The 21021-nt window shown below is 49.1% G+C and overlaps 1 protein-coding gene across 1 annotated transcript; it reads left to right on the top strand.

The window, feature by feature from the left end:
* The first annotated feature begins 6467 nt into the window (after positions 1–6467).
* Positions 6468–10731, top strand: LOC139051760 (uncharacterized). The gene is made up of 2 exons (XM_070528763.1): positions 6468–8036; positions 9136–10731. Exons 1-2 carry the CDS (start codon positions 6480–6482, stop codon positions 9178–9180), a joined length of 1602 nt encoding a protein of 533 aa, XP_070384864.1. The 5' UTR covers positions 6468–6479; the 3' UTR covers positions 9181–10731.
* The last annotated feature ends 10290 nt before the right edge of the window (positions 10732–21021 follow it).

Here is a 21021-nt window from a genome sequence, read left to right as displayed (position 1 = left end):
TTCAATGCAAAAAGGGGCAAAAGCAGGCTGGTGAACAAGCAATTGGCAAATACGGAGTCGAATATGGAAACGATAGAGGAGAGATGCTGGTAGAATTCGCAGAAAGAAATAAGCTGAGAATAATTAACACCTTTTTCAGGAAACGTAACAACAGAAAGTGGACCTGAAAAAGCCCCTAATAGTGAAACATGAAGTTGATTTCATATTTTCTGCCGATGCCAGCACAGTGCAGGATGTAGAAATGATAGGTAGGGTAAAATGCAGTGATCAATGGTAAGTGAGGGCTTTCACCTCAATTTGATGAGAGAAAGAACAAAACTGCTCAAGAAGAAACAGGCCAACCTAGACGCAATAAGGGAAAAAGCTGACCAATTCAGGTTGGCACTTTCAAACAAATTTACAGCCTTAGATGAGAGAGATGAAGATGACATAGAGGCAATGAATGAACCCATAAGTAGACTGGCTTCAGAAGCAGCAATTGAAGTGGGAGGTATGGCCGCAAGGCAACCACTAGGTAAGCTCTCCCAAGTAACAAAGGACCTAATAAAGAAACGACAAAGAATGAAAGTGTCCAACTCAAGAGATCAGATAGAATTCGCGGAACTGTCAAAACTGATCAAAAAGGCCAAAATAAGTGATATTCGAAACTATAACGTGAGAAAGAGTGAAGAAGCCGTAAAAATGGACGCAGCCTGAAATCAGTGGGAAAGAATCTTGGCATAGGACAAACCAAGATGTATGCGCAGAAAGATAAGCAGTGTAATATTATCAACCATTTCGAAGGTATGGTGAAAGAAGCGGAAGAATTATATACTGACCTGTACAGTACCCGGAGGAGTCAGGATACCTCCATTACAAACAGTAATGAACAGGATACAGAAACTCCTCCTATAACTAGCGATGAGGTAAGAAGGGCCTTGCAATACATGAAACGAGGAAGAGTGGCAGGAGTAGATGGAATAACAGTCGATTTAATCAAAGATGGAGAAGACATAATGCTTGGAAAACTGGCGCGGCTCTTTATACGAAGTGTCTATCGACCGCAAATGTCCTAGAAAACTAGAAGAATGCAAACATTACACCCATCCACAAAAAGGGAGACAATAAAGAATTGAAAAATTATAGACATTTGCATACTCCCAGTATTATATGAAATATTTACCAAAATTATCTCCAATAGAAAAGGTCAACACTGGAATTTAGTCAACCAAGGGAACAAGCTGCCTTCAGGAAGGGATACTTTACAATGGACCACATCTATGTCATCAATCAGGAAATCGAGAAATCCGCAGAGTACAATCATCCTCTATATATGGATTTTATAGATTACGAAAAGGCATTTGAATGAGTGGAGTACTCGCAGTCATAGAGACATTATGTTATCAAGGGCTGCATGACGCTTACGTAAATATCTTGGAAAGTATCTACAGGGATTCCACAGCTACCTTAATTCTCCAGAAGAAAAGTAGGGCGATACCTGTAAAAAAAAGGGGTCAGACAAGGAGACACCATCTCTCCAATGCTATTCACGGCGTGTTTGAAAGAAGTATTCAAGCTATTAAACTGGGAAGGATTAGGAGTAAGGATCATCGAAGAATATTTCAGCAACCTTCGACTTGCAGGTGACATTGTCCTGTTCCACAACACTGGGGACGAGTCACATCAAATGATTGAGGTCCTGAACAGAGAGAGTATAAGAGTGGAGTTAAAGATTAATATGCAGAAGACAAAGATAATGATCATTAGCCGGGCAAGGGAAGAAGAGTTCAGGATCGCCTGTCAGCCTCCACAGTCTGTGAAGAAATGCGTTTACATATATCAATTACTCACAGAGGACCCTGATCATGAGTAGGAAACTTACAGAAGTATAAAAATGGGTTGGAGTTCATTCGGCAGACATTGTCAGATCCTGACTTGAAGCATACCACCATCATTAGAAAGAAAGGTGTACAATAAATGCATTCTCCCGGTGCCGACATATGGGGCACAAACTTGGAGACTTACAATGAAGCTCGAAAACAAGTTAAGGACCGCGCATACAGCGATGGAACAGAGAATGTTAGTCGCAACGTTTACAGAGAGGAAGAGAGCGGTGAGGATCGGAGAGCAAACAGGGATAGCCGATATTCTAATTGGCATGAAGAGAAAGAAATGGAACTGGGCAGGTCATGTAATGCATAGGATAGATAACCGGTGCACCATTAGAGTTAAAAAATGGATGCCAAGAGAAGGGAAGCGCAGTCGAGGACGGAAGAAGACTAGATGGGGTGATGGAATAAGAAATTCGCAGGCGCGAGTTGTAATCGGTTGGCGCACGACAGGGGTAATTGGAGATCCCAGGGAGAGGCCTTCGTTCTGCAGTGGACATAAAATATGCTGCTGCTGCTGATGATGATGAATGCTCACATTATGTTGCACAGTGTGAGAGATAGATTAATATAGGCTATTCTGTGGTTGTGCTACACAAGCTAAGAACTGACAGTTGGGCGAGTTTGAACAGGCTCATTTTAGAAACGGCCAGAAAAAAAAAAAAACACGAACACGAAATGACATGATACACAGGCGCTTTTCATTTCGCGTCATTTCCTGTCCGTACTTTTTTGTGGCGCCGCTTCTGAAGTGAGCCACACTGGCTACGCGGTCGACAGAAAAGCACCATGTGCTTAGGTCGACCAGCAGAGCCCGTATTCACAAAAAGGTTACAGTGACGTCTCAGTTCGTGAACGCGGGTGGCGCGCAAGGGTGTGGGTGCTGTAGCGCACGCGAAGCTATCGGCCCTCGGTGTGCATAGACGCCTAGACTGTCCGCATCGCAGATCGCTTTCTCTTGACTCACGTGGCTGTGCCAACGCAGCAGCCGCCGGAGCAGACCCACCGGGAAGACGGCGCACTTCCGCCCCCCTCCCACTTTCCTCCCTTGCGCGCGCGAGATTGAGCCGCCATCCTCAGCTCACCGTCGCACGCTTTCACTCGCCCATACAGAATACAGCGCGCGGGGACGATGTTATACGAGACGAGCCCAGTACATGCACTTTAGCAGGGAAGAAGTTTGGGCGTGTTGGTGGGATGCATTCAGACTGGGATACATAGCGCAAAATAAATTACACAGGGACAAGCAGAACACAGGACGAGCGCTCGTCCTGTGTTCTGCTTGTCCCTGTGTAATTTTTTGCGCTATGTATCCCAGTCAGTACATGCACACTATACACAGAACCTGTAGCACCTACCAGAGAAGGTCAACCATGGAGGAAAGAAAATATCAGGAGGGAGCGTCGCGAGATTCCGCTAGCCTTGGCAAGCAAACCTACCGTGACACCGCCCCTACCGTTCTCCGGGGCCTTCTGAACGGTGCCTTTTGCTACAGTGAACTAGAAATTCACTATACTTTTGCGCAGGAATCCACCCACATGGTTGCCGGAATATCCAAGAAAGTTTGGTGTACCCGTTGCTCAGTGGCTATGGTGTTAGGCTGCTGAGCACGAGGTCGCGGGATCGAATCCCGGCCACGGCGGCCGCATTTCGATGGGGGCGAAATGCGAAAACACCCGTGTGCTTAGATTTAGGTGCACGTTAAAGAACCCCAGGTGGTCAAAATTTCCGCAGTCCTCCACTACGGCGTGCCTCATAATCAGTAAGTTGTTTTGGCACGTAAAACCCCATAATTAAAAAAAAAGAAAGTTTGGTGCGTGGTAACAATTAGTGGCGCCTGCCGTCGCAGATATGGAGCGACGTAGGAAATGATGATTTTCTGCTACCGCGCACGTCATTTGGTTCAAATACCTTGCTTTGAAACCTGGAGAAAAAGTTGGGCGCCTGACCTATAACGACAAAATTTTCAAAGCGTCACTTGCGCTTAACAGCGCGGTTAGTGGAGTTGCCAGCGCTCTCGCCTCGAAACATGTCCAGAATGCCCAAGCGTGGTCTACTGTTTCGGGAAGTCAGCTGCTCTGCACCTTAAACTGCGGTGCGTATTTTCTTGCAAATTTTTGTCCCGCTGTCTTGCGCTTATAGGAAGAGACGTGATGTTTCGCGGGATATTTTAGAGCGCAGCTCTTAAAGGGCCCCTGAAACCGTTCGGACAAATTTTGTAGACGCGTAGGGTACAGCTAAAGTTAATCATTCACACCACAATTTGTGTGAAACATTTCATATTAAGACAGCTACGGACGATTACAAGTTACCCTCCTTTACAGTCATGTATTTTCTCCTCAACTCGTTCGCTGACTGATCGGGGCTAAGCTCCGCCTTCACTGGCTCTGTGTTCTCAAGGAGCGACCGCGCGAAGCCTCTCCAAACTTTCCGCCAGCTGCTCAACAGTCAGCCCCAAGTGACAGCTATCGAAGCAGCGTGCGTTGCGAGCATTCTGTCGCAGCGCCGAATGTGTCTCGTATTCCGGTAACCACAGGTGAGCTGGACGTTTCGACGGATAGTTGGAGGCATGAAGGAACCGTAGCGATGAAAGCTGATGAAGGAACCTTAGCGTTGGCGTATGTGAGCTGCCTGATCAGTCTGCACGGTCCAGCCACCCATTGGCGCAGACCTTAATGAGCCAAACAAAGAGCTAATATTGCTGTAAGTGTAAAACACTTTAAATATTTACAAAAACAACCTGTTAACCATTACACTCCTGCGAAAAATTTACACCAGCGGCAAAGAATAAACTTTGTTATTGCTACTCAGTTTGGTTTAGTTCTGTGTCACCAGGTGGCTGCACCATGCAGACCATTCTAAAGCCCCTTATACTTCACACCATTCACGTTTGCGCTACTGCTCATCCTGTGAAACGGCACGATCAAACGGCCAGAGTCAGTTTCCTTGCGCTTGCGTTTCCCCGAATACCGGACTCACGAAACGCTGTTGTGTTAGTAATCTCCCCATGTAAAGTGACGGCCGCAAACACGCAAATCCCGGCGCCGATCGGATAGCGGCAGTCCGATGCGCTGCAGCCACTGCGCTCGTCTGCTGCTTTGCAGAGGAACACGATGTTGCCGCTTGACATATTGCCACTCGCTACGTTTACAGCCCACAACGCAACAAAGTCGAATGATGGTGCTCACGAAAAGACTGATACCGACTCAGACCACGGAGCTCTCGTCAAAATGGAGCACGTTGTAACACAAGCAGACGACGCTTGCTGTGTGCCGGAAGTGCTTAAGTGTAGTGTGAAATTGTTCTTGTGCATTTTTTTTCTGTTACTTTCTTTTTATAGACACAAATGAACTAACATGCCAACTATTACGAACATAATTTGTTGACCATAAAGGTGGAAAAATTATCGATGACGCACCCTGGGCAACCACTCGGATAACTCGCCCACATGGCGTCAATTGGGAGATTTACGTCATATGGGTTGGGGCGGCTGGAAATTCCGCCAAGCAGTGTGCTGCGATCGGCAGCGATGTCCGTTTTTAAAACCTTTTAATAAATTGCACGCTTTACGCGGAGCGCTCAGATGCGTGCATTAGTGATCAGAAGGACCTACTCTAACGACTCCGTACGTTTGCAGAAAATTCTCAAAATCATTTGAGCGTCCCTTTACGCGAGAGAGACATATGGTGCGATTTTCCGTGCGACCCGTCGTACGGCGCGTCGTGTGCGACTAGCCGCATATGGCGATTCGGGACACAAGGTACGTATGAGCGAACAGCGCGTAGCTGCGCCCAGAACCGGCGCCCCTACGTGGACGCTCAGAATACTGCGTAACTTCGCAGAGAAAGTGAAACAAAACGTGTTTGCACAGCTATCTCATTCTACACAAACGATGACACTATAAACACGTGTATGCGAACACCGTAGACCTGTTTTCGCGAGGCAGCGTTCACAGTGTCGGTTCCGTTGGCAGCAGCCGATGGCTGGGAGCCGGCAGGCATGTATCTCGCTCGGCCGTCGAATGCCGAGACCGGTGGCGCTTGCCACATGATCGCATGCAGCTCGTAACGAAGTGCCCATGTTAGTCAGCACAACGGGTACACAATTATGCCGTGCTTCAATTGCTACACATTTGATTTTATCGACGCCGACGGAAGCGAACGAGCCAGCCAGGCGAGCTTGCGATCGCTGGGAGACGGTATATAGGCCTATAGCTCGCTGGGCGTCTGATCCGAGGCCGACAGCCCTTGCGGTCCGTCGGCAGTTCGTAATAACGCACCTATATTCGTGATCAAAATCTACCTCTGAACACTTATGTTGCTCTTAAGTGAAAACTGCGATTAGTTTTGCCGACGTCGTTGGTAGCGATGAGAAAGCACGCCAGTCAGGCCAGCCGCTTCGCAAAGACGATTGCTGTGGTGTCTGCGCTGACCGCTCCGAGTAGAAAGCACGTCAACGATTATCTCGTGCAACGTTTTATAACATGCACACTTTCGGGGTCACTTTATTACATAAGTTATTTCGTGTCAGCAACAAATTGTAGTCGATTTGTGTGCCACCGTCAGCGGCGAAAGAGACCAGCGTCTCAACTGTATCGTGTTTTATAAAGACATGCACATCATGTTCAACTCGGCATTACTGCGCATGCCCACTAACGATCGAACCAACGAACATGCCCTCGAAAGCTATCTTAAACGTGTTCCCTCTCCTACCCACAACGTATATATAGTGGAGCAAATAAAGCAACGGCGTTCTGTGTTGACTGACACTTGGCTCGATCTTATTCTTTACGTGAACAACACGAAACATGGTGTCAGAAGTGGGCCGCCACCCGTGATGGAATTCTTAAAGCCTCCTGAACCGTTACGCCTGAGTGGCGACATTGCCAAACAATGGAAGCTTTTTAAGCAAAAATTCGAGCTTTTCCTAGCAGCCTCGGTGCCAAGAGACAAGCCTCGGGATGATAGCACGAAGACTGCCCTACTGCTCAGTTTGGGAGGTGAAGATGTGTTGGAAATCTACAACAACTTCACTTTCACTGAAGACGCCGAAAGAATGGACTATGCGACCGTCATCAAGAAATTCGATGAGTACTGCGCAGCGCAGGTGAATGAAATACATGAGCGGTACCTATTTCGACGACGAGTCCAAGCAGAAGGTGAGCCCTTTGAGCCATTCGCAAGGGACCTGAGGCACCTGGCGAAATCGTGCAACTTTGGCGTAATGGAAAATTCAATGATCCGCGACCAAATTGTATTTGGAACGAGCGACGACAAAGTGCGCCAGAAGCTGCTAAGAGACAAGGAATTGACACTGACGAAAGCTGAGCAGGTGTGCAAATCCGCGGAGTTGTCAGATGCACAAAATCAACTTTGGGCACGCGAACAGCGCCAAGTTGACCATATCCAAGCAAGGCCAAAGGAAACTGTTGCATCCCCAGTATTTAAATGCAGTAGGTGTGGTCGGGAGCACGGCTTGAGGAATTGTCCGGCGTTTGGACGCACCTGTAGACGATGCGGAGGCAAGAACCATTTTGCGGTGCAATGCAAGAGCAACAGGCAAGTGGCAGAAGTCAATGCCGACGAAGACTTCACGATTCTCGACGTATCGGTAGATACTGTCAAAAGCCATCGTGACTGGGTAGCAGAAGCACTAGTCGGCAGCAAGCACATCACCTTGAAAGTGGACACCGGCGCACAAGCGAACCTTCTGCCGTATGCTATGTACCGCGCATTACAGCGCGCGGCACAAATAAGAGAAAGTAATGCAGTACTACGCTCCTATGGGGGAGGAATCATCAAGCACTTCGGGGTAGCCAGATTGAAGGTCACAGTTGGCAAGACGGCTACTGAAGTCGACTTCTTCCTTGTAAAGAAGGGGCGCGCGATTATTGGTCTCGAAGCAAGCGAGCGCCTGGGGCTCTTCGTCAGGTCGGTTGATGCAATGACGACAAAGGGAACTACAGAGTTCATGCAGGAATACAACGACGTCTTCACCGGCACCGGATGCCTTCAGCGGCTGCACAAAATGGTGTTGCGACAAGACGCCGTACCGACGGTCCAGATGGCTAGACGAGTACCCCTCGCGCTGCTGAAACCACTGCGGGCTGAACTCGACCGGATGCCCAAGGCAGGCATCATTGCCAAGGTGGAAGAGCCAACAGACTGGGTAAGTCCGTTAGTTATCGTCAAGAAGAAGGACGGTCAGCTACGTATATGCATGGATCCTAGGAAAATTAATGAAGGTCTCAAGCGGGAGCACTTACAGATGCCTCGTCGCGATGACATAGAAGCCGAGCTTGCGGGAGCACGATATTTTTCACGACTAGACGCCAAATCTGGATTTCATCAAATACCGTTACATGAAGAAACATCCAGAATCTGCACGTTTTCGACCCCGTTTGGGCGTTATCGTTTCCTCAGGCTTCCTTTCGGCATAGCGTCAGCATCCGAAGTATTTCAAAGGTACATGAACGAGATCTTTGACGGAATTCCTGGTGTATGTGTGTACGTCGACGACATCCTAGTATGGGGCTCTTCAAGAAAAGAGCACGACGAAAGGCTACGAGCTGTCCTTCAGTCCGCGCGTAAGGCGGGGTTAACATTCAATGCTTCAAAATGTGAAATTGGCGTGCCAGAAATTTCTTTTCTTGGCGATGTTATTTCCGAAAACTGCATACGGCCAAGCCCTGATTCTGTCGAATCAGTTCTACATCTACCACCACCGAGGGACAAGAAAGGAGTTCATAGAATGCTAGGTGTCGTCAACTATTTCGCTAAGTTTGTACCGGCCCTCGCAGAAAAAACTAAGTTACTCCGAGACCTGATAAGAAAAGACAGTGTTTTCGATTGGACGGATAACCACGCCACAGAATGGAACCATATCTGTGCAACTTTAAGTAGCCAGCCAGTTCTGGCTATCTTTGACCCGATGCGTGACACTAAAATAGCTTCGGATGCATCGCAAAATGGCATCGGCTCAGCATTGCTACAGCGTTACGGGGACGCTTGGAAACCTGTTGCGTATGCTTCCCGAGTACTTACCGAAACTCAAAAACGATATTCACAGATTGAGAAGGAGGCGTTGGCTGTGGTATACGGGTGCGAGAAATTTCACCATTTTGTGTATGGATGCACGGTCATCCTTGAAACAGACCACCGCCCCCTGATCAATATTTCGCAAAAGGCAATTGCTGACATGCCCCCGAGACTGCAGCGCTTCTTTCTACGTTTGCTAAAATACAATTTCACTCTGCATTTTGTTCCAGGAAAGCAGTTCTTGCTGCCAGACCTGCTGTCGCGTGCCTCTGTAGGAAAACCGCAAAAGGATGAAGCAGAAGAAGACATCGAGATTCACGCCGTAGGTGTTGTATCGTCACTTGTAAGCGATGCCACGTTAGAGCGCCTATCAAAAGAAACGCGAAATGACAGCTACTTGCATAGTGTCGTCACGTGCCTTCAGAAGAACCAACCTGTGCAGGGACGGCTTAAGCATTTCGAAAGTGAACTGTCAGCCGTAAGCGGGGTGCTACTAAAAGGGTGCAAGGTCGAGGTGCCAACCAGCATGCGCCAAGAAATGTTAAGAAGAATCCATGAAGGCCACATGGGACTAAATAAGTGCAAAGAACGTGCGCGTCGTTTGGTTTTCTGGCCCGGTATGAACACTGATGTCGAAAATGTGATTAAAAAATGCTCAGTATGCCAGAAACACGCTTACAAGCAACACAGCGAACCCCTTCTTATCCGCCCAGTTCCTGCGCATGCCTGGTGTAGGATTGGTGTTGACATCTTCCAGTACGCTGGAAAATCGTATCTTTGTGCGTATGATGCGTTGTCTAATTTTCCCGAGGTTGAGCAGTTGCAGGACACGTCAGCAGCCGGTGTGATTGATAAACTAAGCGCAATATTTGCTAGACACGGCATACCAAAAGAAGTGTGCACTGACAACGGACCGCAATTCTCCAGCCGCGAGTTTCTGCTCTTTTCAGAAAGATACGATTTCAAGCATGTCACTTCAAGCCCGCGGTTTCCACGCTCAAATGGCTTGGCCGAGAAAGGGGTTCAGGTGGTAAAAAGAATCCTTAAAAAGACAACCGAAGGAAGAGAGGACTTCTGGCTCGGATTGCTCAGTTACAGGTCATGTCCGCTGGAAGACGGCAGATCGCCGGGTGAACTGCTATTTGGTCGACGGCTTCGAACGCCATTGCCGGATTTTGCGGAAGTACCCAGCACGTCCGTGAGGAAGCATCGACAGACGGAACAGCCGAGACGCTCCCTGGCTCCTTTGCGGAAAGGACAAGTCGTGCGAGTGCGCGGAGACCGATGGGATGCCAAAGCCAGAGTGATGCGAGCGGAGCAACCAAGGTCCTACCGAGTAGAGACAGAAGACGGCAAAATTCTGCGTCGGAACCGGCAGCACCTTCTTGCGACAGCCGAACCTTTCAGCATGGAGTCATCCACCGGAGATTCCACGGACGACGAAAGCGACAACGACGGCATTGTAAACGAACATACGTCATCAAACGGAGGTGCACCGGCGATATCAAATGAAAGTCCGCTTTTGAGGAGATCAACACGGCAAAGAAGACCGCCACAGCGCCTCCAATACGACAGCAATTTTAAGCAATGTTCGTAACCCCTCGTAATATCTTTCGATAATATTTTCACTTTCGTGTTTATACAGAAAAGAGGATGTATCGTGTTTTATAAAGACATGCACATCATGTTCAACTCGGCATTACTGCACATGCCCACTAACGATCGAACCAACGAACATGCCCTCGAAAGCTATCTTAAACGTGTTCCCTCTCCTACCCACAACGTATATAAGTGGAGAAAATAAAGCAACGGCGTTCTGTGTTGACTGACACTTGGCTCGATCTTATTCTTTACGTGAACAACACGAAACAGTGGAACGGTGGAAGGAAAAAAAGTTTAATCTTCCACCGTGGTCTCGACCAGGGCGGGGAAAAAAAAAAAGCACGGGGTCGATCGGAGCGACGAGGGCCTTGTCGCCGGCTCCGCCCCGCCGGGTCTGCCACGTGGCCAGGACGTACACGCCAGCGGCGCTGTTATTGGCGGCGGCTTTTCGACCGACGCGGCAGTCGTGCGACCATATCCAGCAAGTTGGCCGAATGCGCGGCGTTCGATATGACGCTGTATGCGGCGGAATCTGCTGAGAACCTGTTGAACGCGGTTGCAGAAGCGAATGGTCATATGACAAATCGCACACAAAATCGTGCCAGTTATCTCGCGCGAGACACATGGTGCGATTTTCCGTGCGATCTGTCGTACGGCCCCTGCGTGGAAGTTGGGAATGCTGTATAACTTCGAACAGAAAGTGAAATCAAACGTATATGCACAGCTCTCTTGCTTGAAACAAACGATGACAATATATACACGCCTATGCGAGTAATGAGACGTGTTTCCGCAAGGCCGCGTTAGCAGTAACGGCTCCGTTGGCAGCCACCGATGATAGGAGCCAGCAGGCATAGCTCGCTCGGCCATCGAATCCGACACCGGTGGCTCTTGTGACACGATCGCTTGCAGCTAGTATAACGAAGCGCCTATGTTATTCGGCGCAACACGTACACAGTTTTCTCACGCTTAAATTGCAGTACATTTGATTTCAATGGCGCCGACGCAAGAGAACAAGCATACCAGGCGAGCTTGCGACCGCTGGGAGACTGTGTAGGCCTAGCTCGCCGGCCGTCTATCCGAGGCCGAGGGCACTTGCCGATGCGTCCGCAGCTCGTAATAAAGCGCCTAAATTCATCAGCACAATCAATGCTTCAACATTTATGTTTCTCTTAAGTGAAAATACGGTTAGTTTTGTCGGTGCCGTAAGTAGCGATGAGTAAACACGCCAGTCAGGCGAGCCGCTTCGTATAGACGATTGCTGGCGCGTCTGCGCTGACCGCGTCCGATTAGAAATCACGCCAACGATTTACTGTATCGCGCAATGTTTTATAACACGCACTCTTTCGAGGTCACTTTATTCTATAAGTTGTTTCGTGTCAGAAACAAATTGTAGCTGATTTATGTGCCGCCGTCAGCGGCGAAAGAGGCCCTCGTTTCGACCAGGAAAAAAAAAAAACAGACATGACCGGAGCGGTGAGGCGCTCGCTCGCCGGCCCTGCCCCGTCGGGTCTACCACGTGACCATGACGTTCGCGCTACCGGCGCTGTCATTGGCTGCGGTCGTCCGACCGATGCGGCAGTCGCGCGACAATATTCAGCAAGTTGGTCGCATGCGGCGGATTTGGTTGAGAACCTGTTGAGTGCGGCTGCCGATGCGAATGGTCGTACGACCGATCGCAACCAAATTCACACCATGTGTCTCGGGCTTAAAAGTAGACGCCCGTTCCTGCGGCGAGTGTCGGCGTCGGTGCCGCCGTAAACCGAGCGAACGAGCACAACGAAAGATGAAAGCGAACGTGGAGAGCAGAGTGGGATAAAAGACACGAGGAGGAAAGCGGAAAGGGGTGCAGCTGAATCATGAGACCATGCATGAGAAGGAAAGCGGAGGAGAGCGTGACGAAAGCGTGAGAAAATCGTATAGTGTTGCAACGGTGGCTACGAGGTGGCGCCAGAGTAGCGCGCGTCGTCTGGTAGGCCTGTCGGCGGTGGCTTCCTAGAATCGAGCCCACGCGTCACCCACGCGCTGCTTCTCGCGATCTCCAGATTAGCGAGGCAGTCGCGCCGCACTAGGCTCCATTTGCAACGTTCCGCACGAAACAGATTGTACTGTACGCGCCAGCCAATACATCGCGAAATGAAAACAGGTGTAGAGCTGCGCTCAAATTTCGCATTAGGGAGTATCTATACGTCAGTGAATTATTTTTTCTCAAACTTTTTTTGTGTTAAGTTGTGGCTCTTCTATGTTTTGTACTTTTTCCAATCGAACACGCCCCCCCCCTCCCCGCGCCTTTACAACAATGTCTGATGGCAAATGCAAGCATGCAAATAAATAAATGAATTGGCGACATTATTGCGATTACCATTCTTTCTCAAGATAGGTGACAACGCCGACAACCGGCAACAGCCTTACAACTTCTTCACCGTCGTTGTCACGCCATCGCTATCACACCGTCCTTGCCGCTGCCTGCAACGGCAGTGGCAAGGTCGCTGTGACATGCCCCGAGAGAGGTCAGATAACTACAGACTTAGGGAAAAGCTGGTGAAGTAGCCGAATGATGTAAATAACTGCTGCGGGTGTAAGCATGTGCGGCATTCTGACATGCACTGGCACTGTTACGCGTTGCTGTGTACTTTAGATTGAGTTTCAGCAAAAGACATGACGGCAAGCTGTGCCACTCGTATATCAGGAATATATATAGTCGTATATAAGGAAAAAGCTCATGCGCAAGGAAGTACAAATCCTAAATCCTTTTAGTACGAGTACATTAGCCCACAGCTCTGCCCTAGGGCAAAGCTTTTCGGGACCTCATAAATAAAGTTCTTTGTTTGTCAGTCAGTCTACGAATGCATTATGAACAAGTCGATTATAAACAGCATATTTCAGTGCAGGCATAATTCAACTTTTGATAACTATGTATAAAATTTTCACTTATGCACATATTAACAAGAAAATTCACCCTACTTACAGTGCCTACAAGAAAGATTAACGCCAGCATGGGATTTTTGCTTCTGAGATCACTGATGTTGTTGATTGCTCAACCTCAATGTTGTGTATAGGTGGCTACCAGCATCTTGCTTACTGCTTCCTTGTGGTCTGCGCCCGTGTTCAGGCACGCTTGGTTTGCTTTCTGAAGGCATTCAGTGAGGGATCGGAGTAGCGACTTCATGGTGTGTACTTTGGTGGTCGTACACTACGCAATGACTCCCGTCAAATGCTTTTCGTAGTTCTTCAGAGCGTGGATCACTTCACTGCTTCCGTAGATGAAGTTCCGCCCGTATATTCCTTAAAAGTTGTCAACGAGGCATGTTCATTGATGGCCGCTCCAAGGAGAGCATCCTTGCACGGGGGTTTACAAGATGCTTCTGAGGACGAAGCCTCCAAGGTAGTGTAATATGCAGCATTCCCTTGGCGTCTGTGCCGTGTACAATGAATGAAACATCTGAATAGTAAATTTATTCGTACAAATTTTCTGAGAATCATATAATGAGAAGCCAACAAACAAAGACACCAAGACAAACATAGGGCAAATTACGTGTACTTACCAAGTGACTTAAAGAAATTATAAATTAGTGGCAATGAAAGTGGGTGAAAAAAAAAACAACTTGCCGCGGGTGGGGAACGATTCCACGTCTTTGCATTACGCGTGCGTCTGGGGCGTATCCAGGTGAGGGGGGGCATATGGGGCTTCAGCCCTCCCCCCTTCCAAATTTTTTCGTGCTGTCATGCAACGCCGACCAAAACAACCCCCAGCGCCGGAAATCATTCTGGATTTTGTCCAGAATGTCTTTTTCACGCTTGAAAAGACATTTCAGTGCGAACATTGCAAACTCGGGCTCGATTTCGCGGCACCGCCCATGCACCGGGAGTCTCATAATGCAAGGAGCCGCCCCATCCGAGCGCAAAGTTTCAAGGGGGTTGTGATGGCGAGCGGGCTCGTCGCGGCATCTCGCGGAGGCTGCGAATCTACGGAGCGCCTGTATTTCAATTCTGAAACTTTATGGGTACAAAGCTCTCATAAACATTTAACGCGAAAGGTGCATTGACATTTCCAAAGTCGTGTTATAGATTTTCAATTCCGGATATTTGTGGGTTTAATGTTGTTATAAACATTGGACGCTAAAAGTTCATTGACTTTAGAATTCTAAAGTCGTAAAACGGAGCAAACAACGAAACAAGCCAAATCAACGCACTATCAGACAAACTAATTGCTACGGAACAGTGTTTAAAATAACGAAGAGGCGAGCAGTCAGAAGACGACGACGACGTTTGGAGGCTAGCGCGGGCTGTTGCTTCTTGGCCAAGTGCGGTGTATTTTAACAGACTCGTAGGAAGCGTGCAGAAATTACACGAGGAACAGGATTAGCAAAGCCACCCTCAGAATTCTTGGCGGAGCCAACTTCGCTGAGAGGAACGTTACGCACAAGTTAATTTGGATTCCGGCCCACGCAGGCATAGAGGGTAACGAAAGGGCAGACAGCCTAGCTCGAGAGACCACGTTCCGAGCAAAGCAGTCGCGCGCCCCGGAGTATCACCCACACGCTTGTGAGGGAGGGTACACAGAAATCTTAAACTTATACAGAGGGACGAGAGCCAAATATCCCCCACCGCACAAAGCTCTAACGCAGGAGGAAGCAATGAGTTGGCGCAGATTGCAGACAAACCCCTTCCCAAGTTTATACATCCTAAACAAAATGTACCCAACACAATACAGAGACACCTGCCCATGGTGCGGGGCCACACCCACACTATACCATGTCACATGGGAATGTAAACACAATAAATCATTTCACCAACACAATAACCCGAGTGCGGAGCAATGGGAGAGTCGGCTTACCAGCTGCGAGCTCACGGCTCAAAGGGCCTTAGTGCAGCACGCTAGTGAGGTAGCTAGGCTCAGTGGAGCCCTGGAATAGGGGCCCACCCTTGCTGGAAGAGGCTCCAAGCCGCCGGCGCCCAAGACGACCGAGACCTCGAGACGCTAAATCCTTGAAGGAACCAAAATAAAGTTTCTCTCTCTCTCATCGTAAATATACTTGTATATAGCTTTTCGTCTGCGTCTTCCTACGTAATATATCTGGTGGAGGTGGACGTTCCCTGTACATCGTCACGGAGCTTTGTAAGGATTGGGGGGCTCAATCCCACCGTTCGTAACCAGTTGTCAAGATTGGAGTCAGGCATGAATGAGAAGGTAGCTGGCCCATGCCGTCGTCCAACTTACCCACGCTGAGGACGTTGTTGCAGGGAAGGACTGCTTCTCATCGAGAACGAGGAATGTGGGTTTATTTACAGTATCTACATAAGGACTTTGCAGTTCATCAGTCTAGCATGACTGCGAGAGAAAGTGCACTGAGCAACCGCATAACAGCGGTTTATAAACACTCGGTCCGCAATCGATCCCAAGGTGAGGGAAACGTTCGACCAGGCACCGTATACGAGACTCCTCTCTGCGCGAGGGATTACACACACACACACACACACACACACACACACACACACACACACACACACACACACACACACACACACACACACACACACACACACACACACACACACACACACACACACACACACACACACACACACACACACACACACACACACACACACTTCCGCACAGGTGCAGACGTCAGACGGACTTCGTAGAACTCGGGGCTTACGTCAGGAAAGGCGCCTTTTATTCCCCGAGCTGACCCCCGCAGCGTGGCCGCCAGTTGCCCATTGCCTTGCGTCTTGAACGGCGCGTGAGAAGGGGCCTTGAACTACGTTCCCTCGGGGACTTCCCCGCTCGCGGCAGACCTGGTAGGCGGTGTGGTGTTCCGGCACAAAGCCTGCTTCGTCGAACTCATCTCAGCTCCTGCGACGGAGAGTCGAGGACGCGCGTATTGTCCTCCGAACACAGTGGACTTAGTGACGCCGTGGCTAGAGGGTTGCGGCGGCCTTCCAGGGAAAGTTTGACGCCATTGTAGCAGCTGGCTGGCAAAACTTGCACTTCAGCAGGCCGTTCTTAACAGTACGTCGAGCCTTTCTTCATGGTTCCCGGAGACGACAATTCGACTCCGCCGGCTCCGACACTTGCTGCCACTTCAACGACCTACATCACTCTCCCCGCTCCCCGTGATCCTGGCATATTCTCGGGCAAAGATGGGGAAGACGTCGATGACTGGATCAGCCTGTATGAACACGTCAGCCACAATAACCGGAGGGACCCTACTATCATGCTCGCCAACGTAATCTTTTACTTCAGTGGCACACCTCGAGTTTGGTTTAGGACGCACGAAAATGAGCTCATCAGTTGGGATTCGCTTAAGCAAAAGCTCCGAGACTTGTTCGGCAACCCATACGGCCACCAACTTGCCGCGCAGAGGCGTTATCCGGCCGCGTGCAGACCTTAACGGAGCCCTACGTCACGTACATTCAGGACGTCTTGGCTCTGTGACGCAAAGTTGACGCACACATGACTGAGTCCGACAAGGTCTCCCACATCCTCAAAGGCATTGCCGATGACGCCTTCAACTTGCCCGTTTTCAACAACGTGGCGATGGTAGATGCAGTTATAGAAGAATGCCGCCTCCTGGAACTCACCAAAAGCCGACGTGTTGACCAGCAGTTTGCCCGTCCGCCCAACACCCCAGCGACATCTTCCTGTGCCGACGCTCCTCCTCCCACCAACACTGGCGATGTTACCCGGATCGTTCGGCGTGAGATCGAGGCCGCCTATCCGGCTGCCTTCGACTCCAGCCCCTCAAACGCACCTGCAGTCCCTGCTCCAGGCAGTTGTCCGCCAGGAATTCGCAAACATGGGTCTTCACAACACCATCTGCTCGGCCCATCGCCCTGATGACCACCCGTCTTCATCGATTCCGCCCCGTCCGGCATCTTAATACCCCCCACGTTTCCGCAACCATCTGAATGGCGCACTGCTGACAAGCCCATTTGTTTTCACTGCCGTCGAATCGGGCACATTTCTAGGCACTGTCGCAGTCGCTGGAGTTACCCAACCCGGTCTACTTATACTGACTACTCTCGACCCCCAGGTGGCCCTTCTCGCCCCTATGTCGCACGCTCCGATAATGCCGCCACTGATTCTCCTGCGCCGAACCGCCCCTGTTCTCGTTCGTCTTCGCCCCACCGACGACAATCTCGCTCTCCCCATCCCCGTCGCTCCTTTTCGCCGACTCCCTTCGGACGCCGCTCCCAGCCGGAAAACTAGACGATGCAGCGCCTCGAGGAGACGCTGCATTGCTCCCTACGCTGCAAAATCCTCTACTGACGTTGCCAACTCATCTGAACCTTCTTGACGTGCAAGTCGACGCTGTTTCTGTATCGGCTCTTATAGACACCTGGGTGCATTCGTCGGTAATGAGCGCTGAACTTCGCAACCACCTGAAGAAAATAATCATGCCCGCCACGACGCCTGTTGTCCGTGTCGCTGATGGCGGAACAGCCCCCGTAATTGGTATGCGTGCCGCTCGCGTCTCCTTCGCCGATCGCTCCACTATCGTGCTATTTACAGTCATCGCCCACTGTCCCCACGACATCATCCTCTGCTTAGACTTCCTGTCCGCACATTTGACTGCCACGTTTAGCAGTTTGCATGCAAAAGCACATTAATGTGGTCGCATTCTCTATTTTGGTTATATGGCTCAGGCAAGTAATGCGGATAAGAGAACATTTATCAAACATCATTAGCTTAGTGAGGCCTAAAATACTCATTCAGGTAGCTATTCATAGCAGTAATCGAGAGCACGCTTGAAAGGCACCATTAGCAGTCTGTACGTCAAAGCGCAGTCAAGCCGTCGCCACTGCTGGTGTGACGGCAGCAATCAACTCGAAAATGACAGCCACTGTTGGCAGCTTGCATGCAAAAACATATTCATGTGGTGGCATTGTTTATTTTGGTTATCTGGCCCAGGCAGGTAATGCAAATAAGAGAACAATTATCAAACATCATTAGCTTAGTGAGGCGCAGAAAGCTTATTTGGGTAGCTATTATTAGCGGTAGTCGAGGGCACACTTGAAAGGAACCGATTGCTGTCTGCACATCAAATCACACTCATGCCGCAGTCATTGTTGTATTTGTTTATCTGACCGGGCAAGTAACACCAAGGTAAGCACAATTATTCACCCTGAATAGCTCTGCTAGCATTGTTTGTACTAAAATATGCTGAGTAAAGTTGAATGTGTCTTATTGAGGCAATTATCTGATTTACAAGCCATCGGCATAGCGATCGACGGCCAGATTCAGACAATGACATTTGTGAAGTAATAAATGGTGGAAGTTGAAAAAGCTCTCAGTGCACAGCTTTGCCGGGCTCCATTCACTGAAGAATGTCTTTGCAACGACGAAAGCGTCAGACAGGAAATGACACCCCAGTGCACAATGTTATTCGTGTTGAAAATTTTCCCCATCACATGGGATGGGCAGCGAAACCATCTGTTTACTAAGACTGAATGCATGAAAAATGCAATGGTGTTGTTTCACAATATGCAGCCTTTCCTGTGCACTTCTGGCGAGCTGACACATGCACTGATGCATAAACATGAGCAGAGCTAAGAGTCAAATTTACTGTGCAACCCACATGACGCTTTTAAGAAAATGTATCTGTAAACATTTCTGTTTTCATAGGCGATCAAAATTTGCTTTTAGCAAGTTGGTTAATCACATTGCAGCAACAACACAAGAAGCAAGGACAGAAAACACAGCGAGTAGGCAGATTGAGAAGACGAGGTAAACCAGTGAGAAAGGTTGTAATGAGATGGAAGAGGCCAGCCCTGCATTGTACAGGAGTTAGTGCTTTGAATGAGATTGTTTAATGAAAATGTATAAAAAGATTTTGCTGAAAGAAAACTAGCAAAAACAAATGCTAATAGAAAATAAAAGGACAGAAATAAGAGTAAGCGTAAATTTCGCATGGAAGCAGGCACGTATTCAAACACAAACGCGAAAACTAAGAAAATCTCGAATATAAAGAAATGTGGCAAATAAAAAAAATTGACAAACGCAAGAAAACATACACACATTTACAAACAGATGCGGGTAGAGGTATTATAGGAGCGGGTTCACAAGCTGCTGTGCCTACCTTCTCGTAAGTTTCTTTTTTTTTAACCGTTCTCTTAACACTGTCTTCGGGATTCTTAATTACAACATATCACGAGAATCGAAAAGCAGCGCGAAGCTATGTTGTGGGAAGCAATATCGAGCGCTGGCAACACAGCTTATGCGTGACTGTGCCACAGCACGCATTCTACAGCTTGCGCGCGTGGTGAGCACTGGTGGAAAGCAATCAATCGATGGTGCAACACAACGCCCAAACACCGCCGTTATAAGCTCGCCTATCTCACTGCTGACAACGATCGTTCACGCTAATTTTACGGCGACAAATCTTTGCGTTGGAGGCGTCTTCTGCAAATATTTTCTGTTGAGACGCTCGTAGGTTTGTTTCATGCGCGCACGCTTTTCTCATTTCTCCTGAGAATGGTTTTGCTCCATCACTTCACTCCGTCCGACGAGAAACGCAGCGACACAGTACACGAACACACCCGCCGCTGACAGTAGGCACCAGACTTTGGCAAGCTTTTCTCGTCGTAACTTGACTCGGGAGCGAAATAAAAAAGACATGGAACAAACAGGCACGATGTGTGTTTGCATCGGTGGCCGTGGGATCCTGTTTTCAGGCAAAGCGTAGCGCAGCGTCAGCGATGCTCGCTGCAATGTTTCTTCGCCGGATCACGGCTTAGAATAAACGCACGCGGCACAAATGCCGCATCGTAAGCTCGCAGTAATATTTCCGGCATTACAGACAACCACAAACTGTGACGAGGCGTTGACGCGCACAGCTGGTGCGACTTGGCCCAGTTACAGTGTACTAGATAGGGGCAGTGTGGTCAGACGGCGCAGCGCGCCACGCACCGCTTTGAAGCCGGGAGCGTAGACAGGTCCCGGATGTATGCGGCGGCGCTGCAGTCGCACGGGCTGTACGGACGCGTTCTCCGTGTGTTGCGGCCAGTTGCAGCGTGCTTGCCATGTGCTTGCTCTGAAGGGCTCTGAAGGAATTCCTCGAGTTTCTGTCTCGTTGGGAGTCACATGAAAAAGGATTGCCATTTGTTGGGCATGTTGGTAGCCTGACTTGGAAATCACATTTAGCGCCAGCGAACTAGGACAGAAGGGAAACGACACCACAATGCGCTAACTTCAACTTCATTTTCAGTAAACACCCACCTATTTAACTGTGCATGGGTTAAATAGGTGGGTGTTCCCTGAAAATCAAGCTGTTGAAGTTAGCGCATTGTGGTGTCGTCTCCCTTATGTGCTTCTTCGCTGGCGCTAAATATGCTTTCCATTGCAAAAGGACTTTGCGGCTTGAGCCAGTCGACGGCAGATAGGCTCCGTGTGACATTGTGCAGCACTTTGGCTCTGTTAGAATACTTGGAAGGAGAGGGTTTTAAATACCTATTGACATTTAGACTAAGCCAATAAAAGTTGAACTTCTTGTGTGGTAGTCGTGCGGATC

This window comes from Dermacentor albipictus, unplaced genomic scaffold (genome assembly GCF_038994185.2).
Source record: "Dermacentor albipictus isolate Rhodes 1998 colony unplaced genomic scaffold, USDA_Dalb.pri_finalv2 scaffold_14, whole genome shotgun sequence".
NCBI classification, from domain to species: Eukaryota; Metazoa; Arthropoda; class Arachnida; order Ixodida; family Ixodidae; genus Dermacentor; species Dermacentor albipictus.
This window is presented reverse-complemented; position numbering and strand designations above follow the sequence as displayed.

Bases quoted from the DNA above. Each gene is read 5' to 3' on its own strand.
- LOC139051760 (XM_070528763.1), top strand. From the start codon at position 6,480: ATGCACATCATGTTCAACTCGGCATTACTGCGCATGCCCACTAACGAT. The intron at 8,037-9,135 runs GTAAGTCCGTTA...ATTTTGTTCCAG, and splicing joins TGGAAGAGCCAACAGACTGG to GAAAGCAGTTCTTGCTGCCA.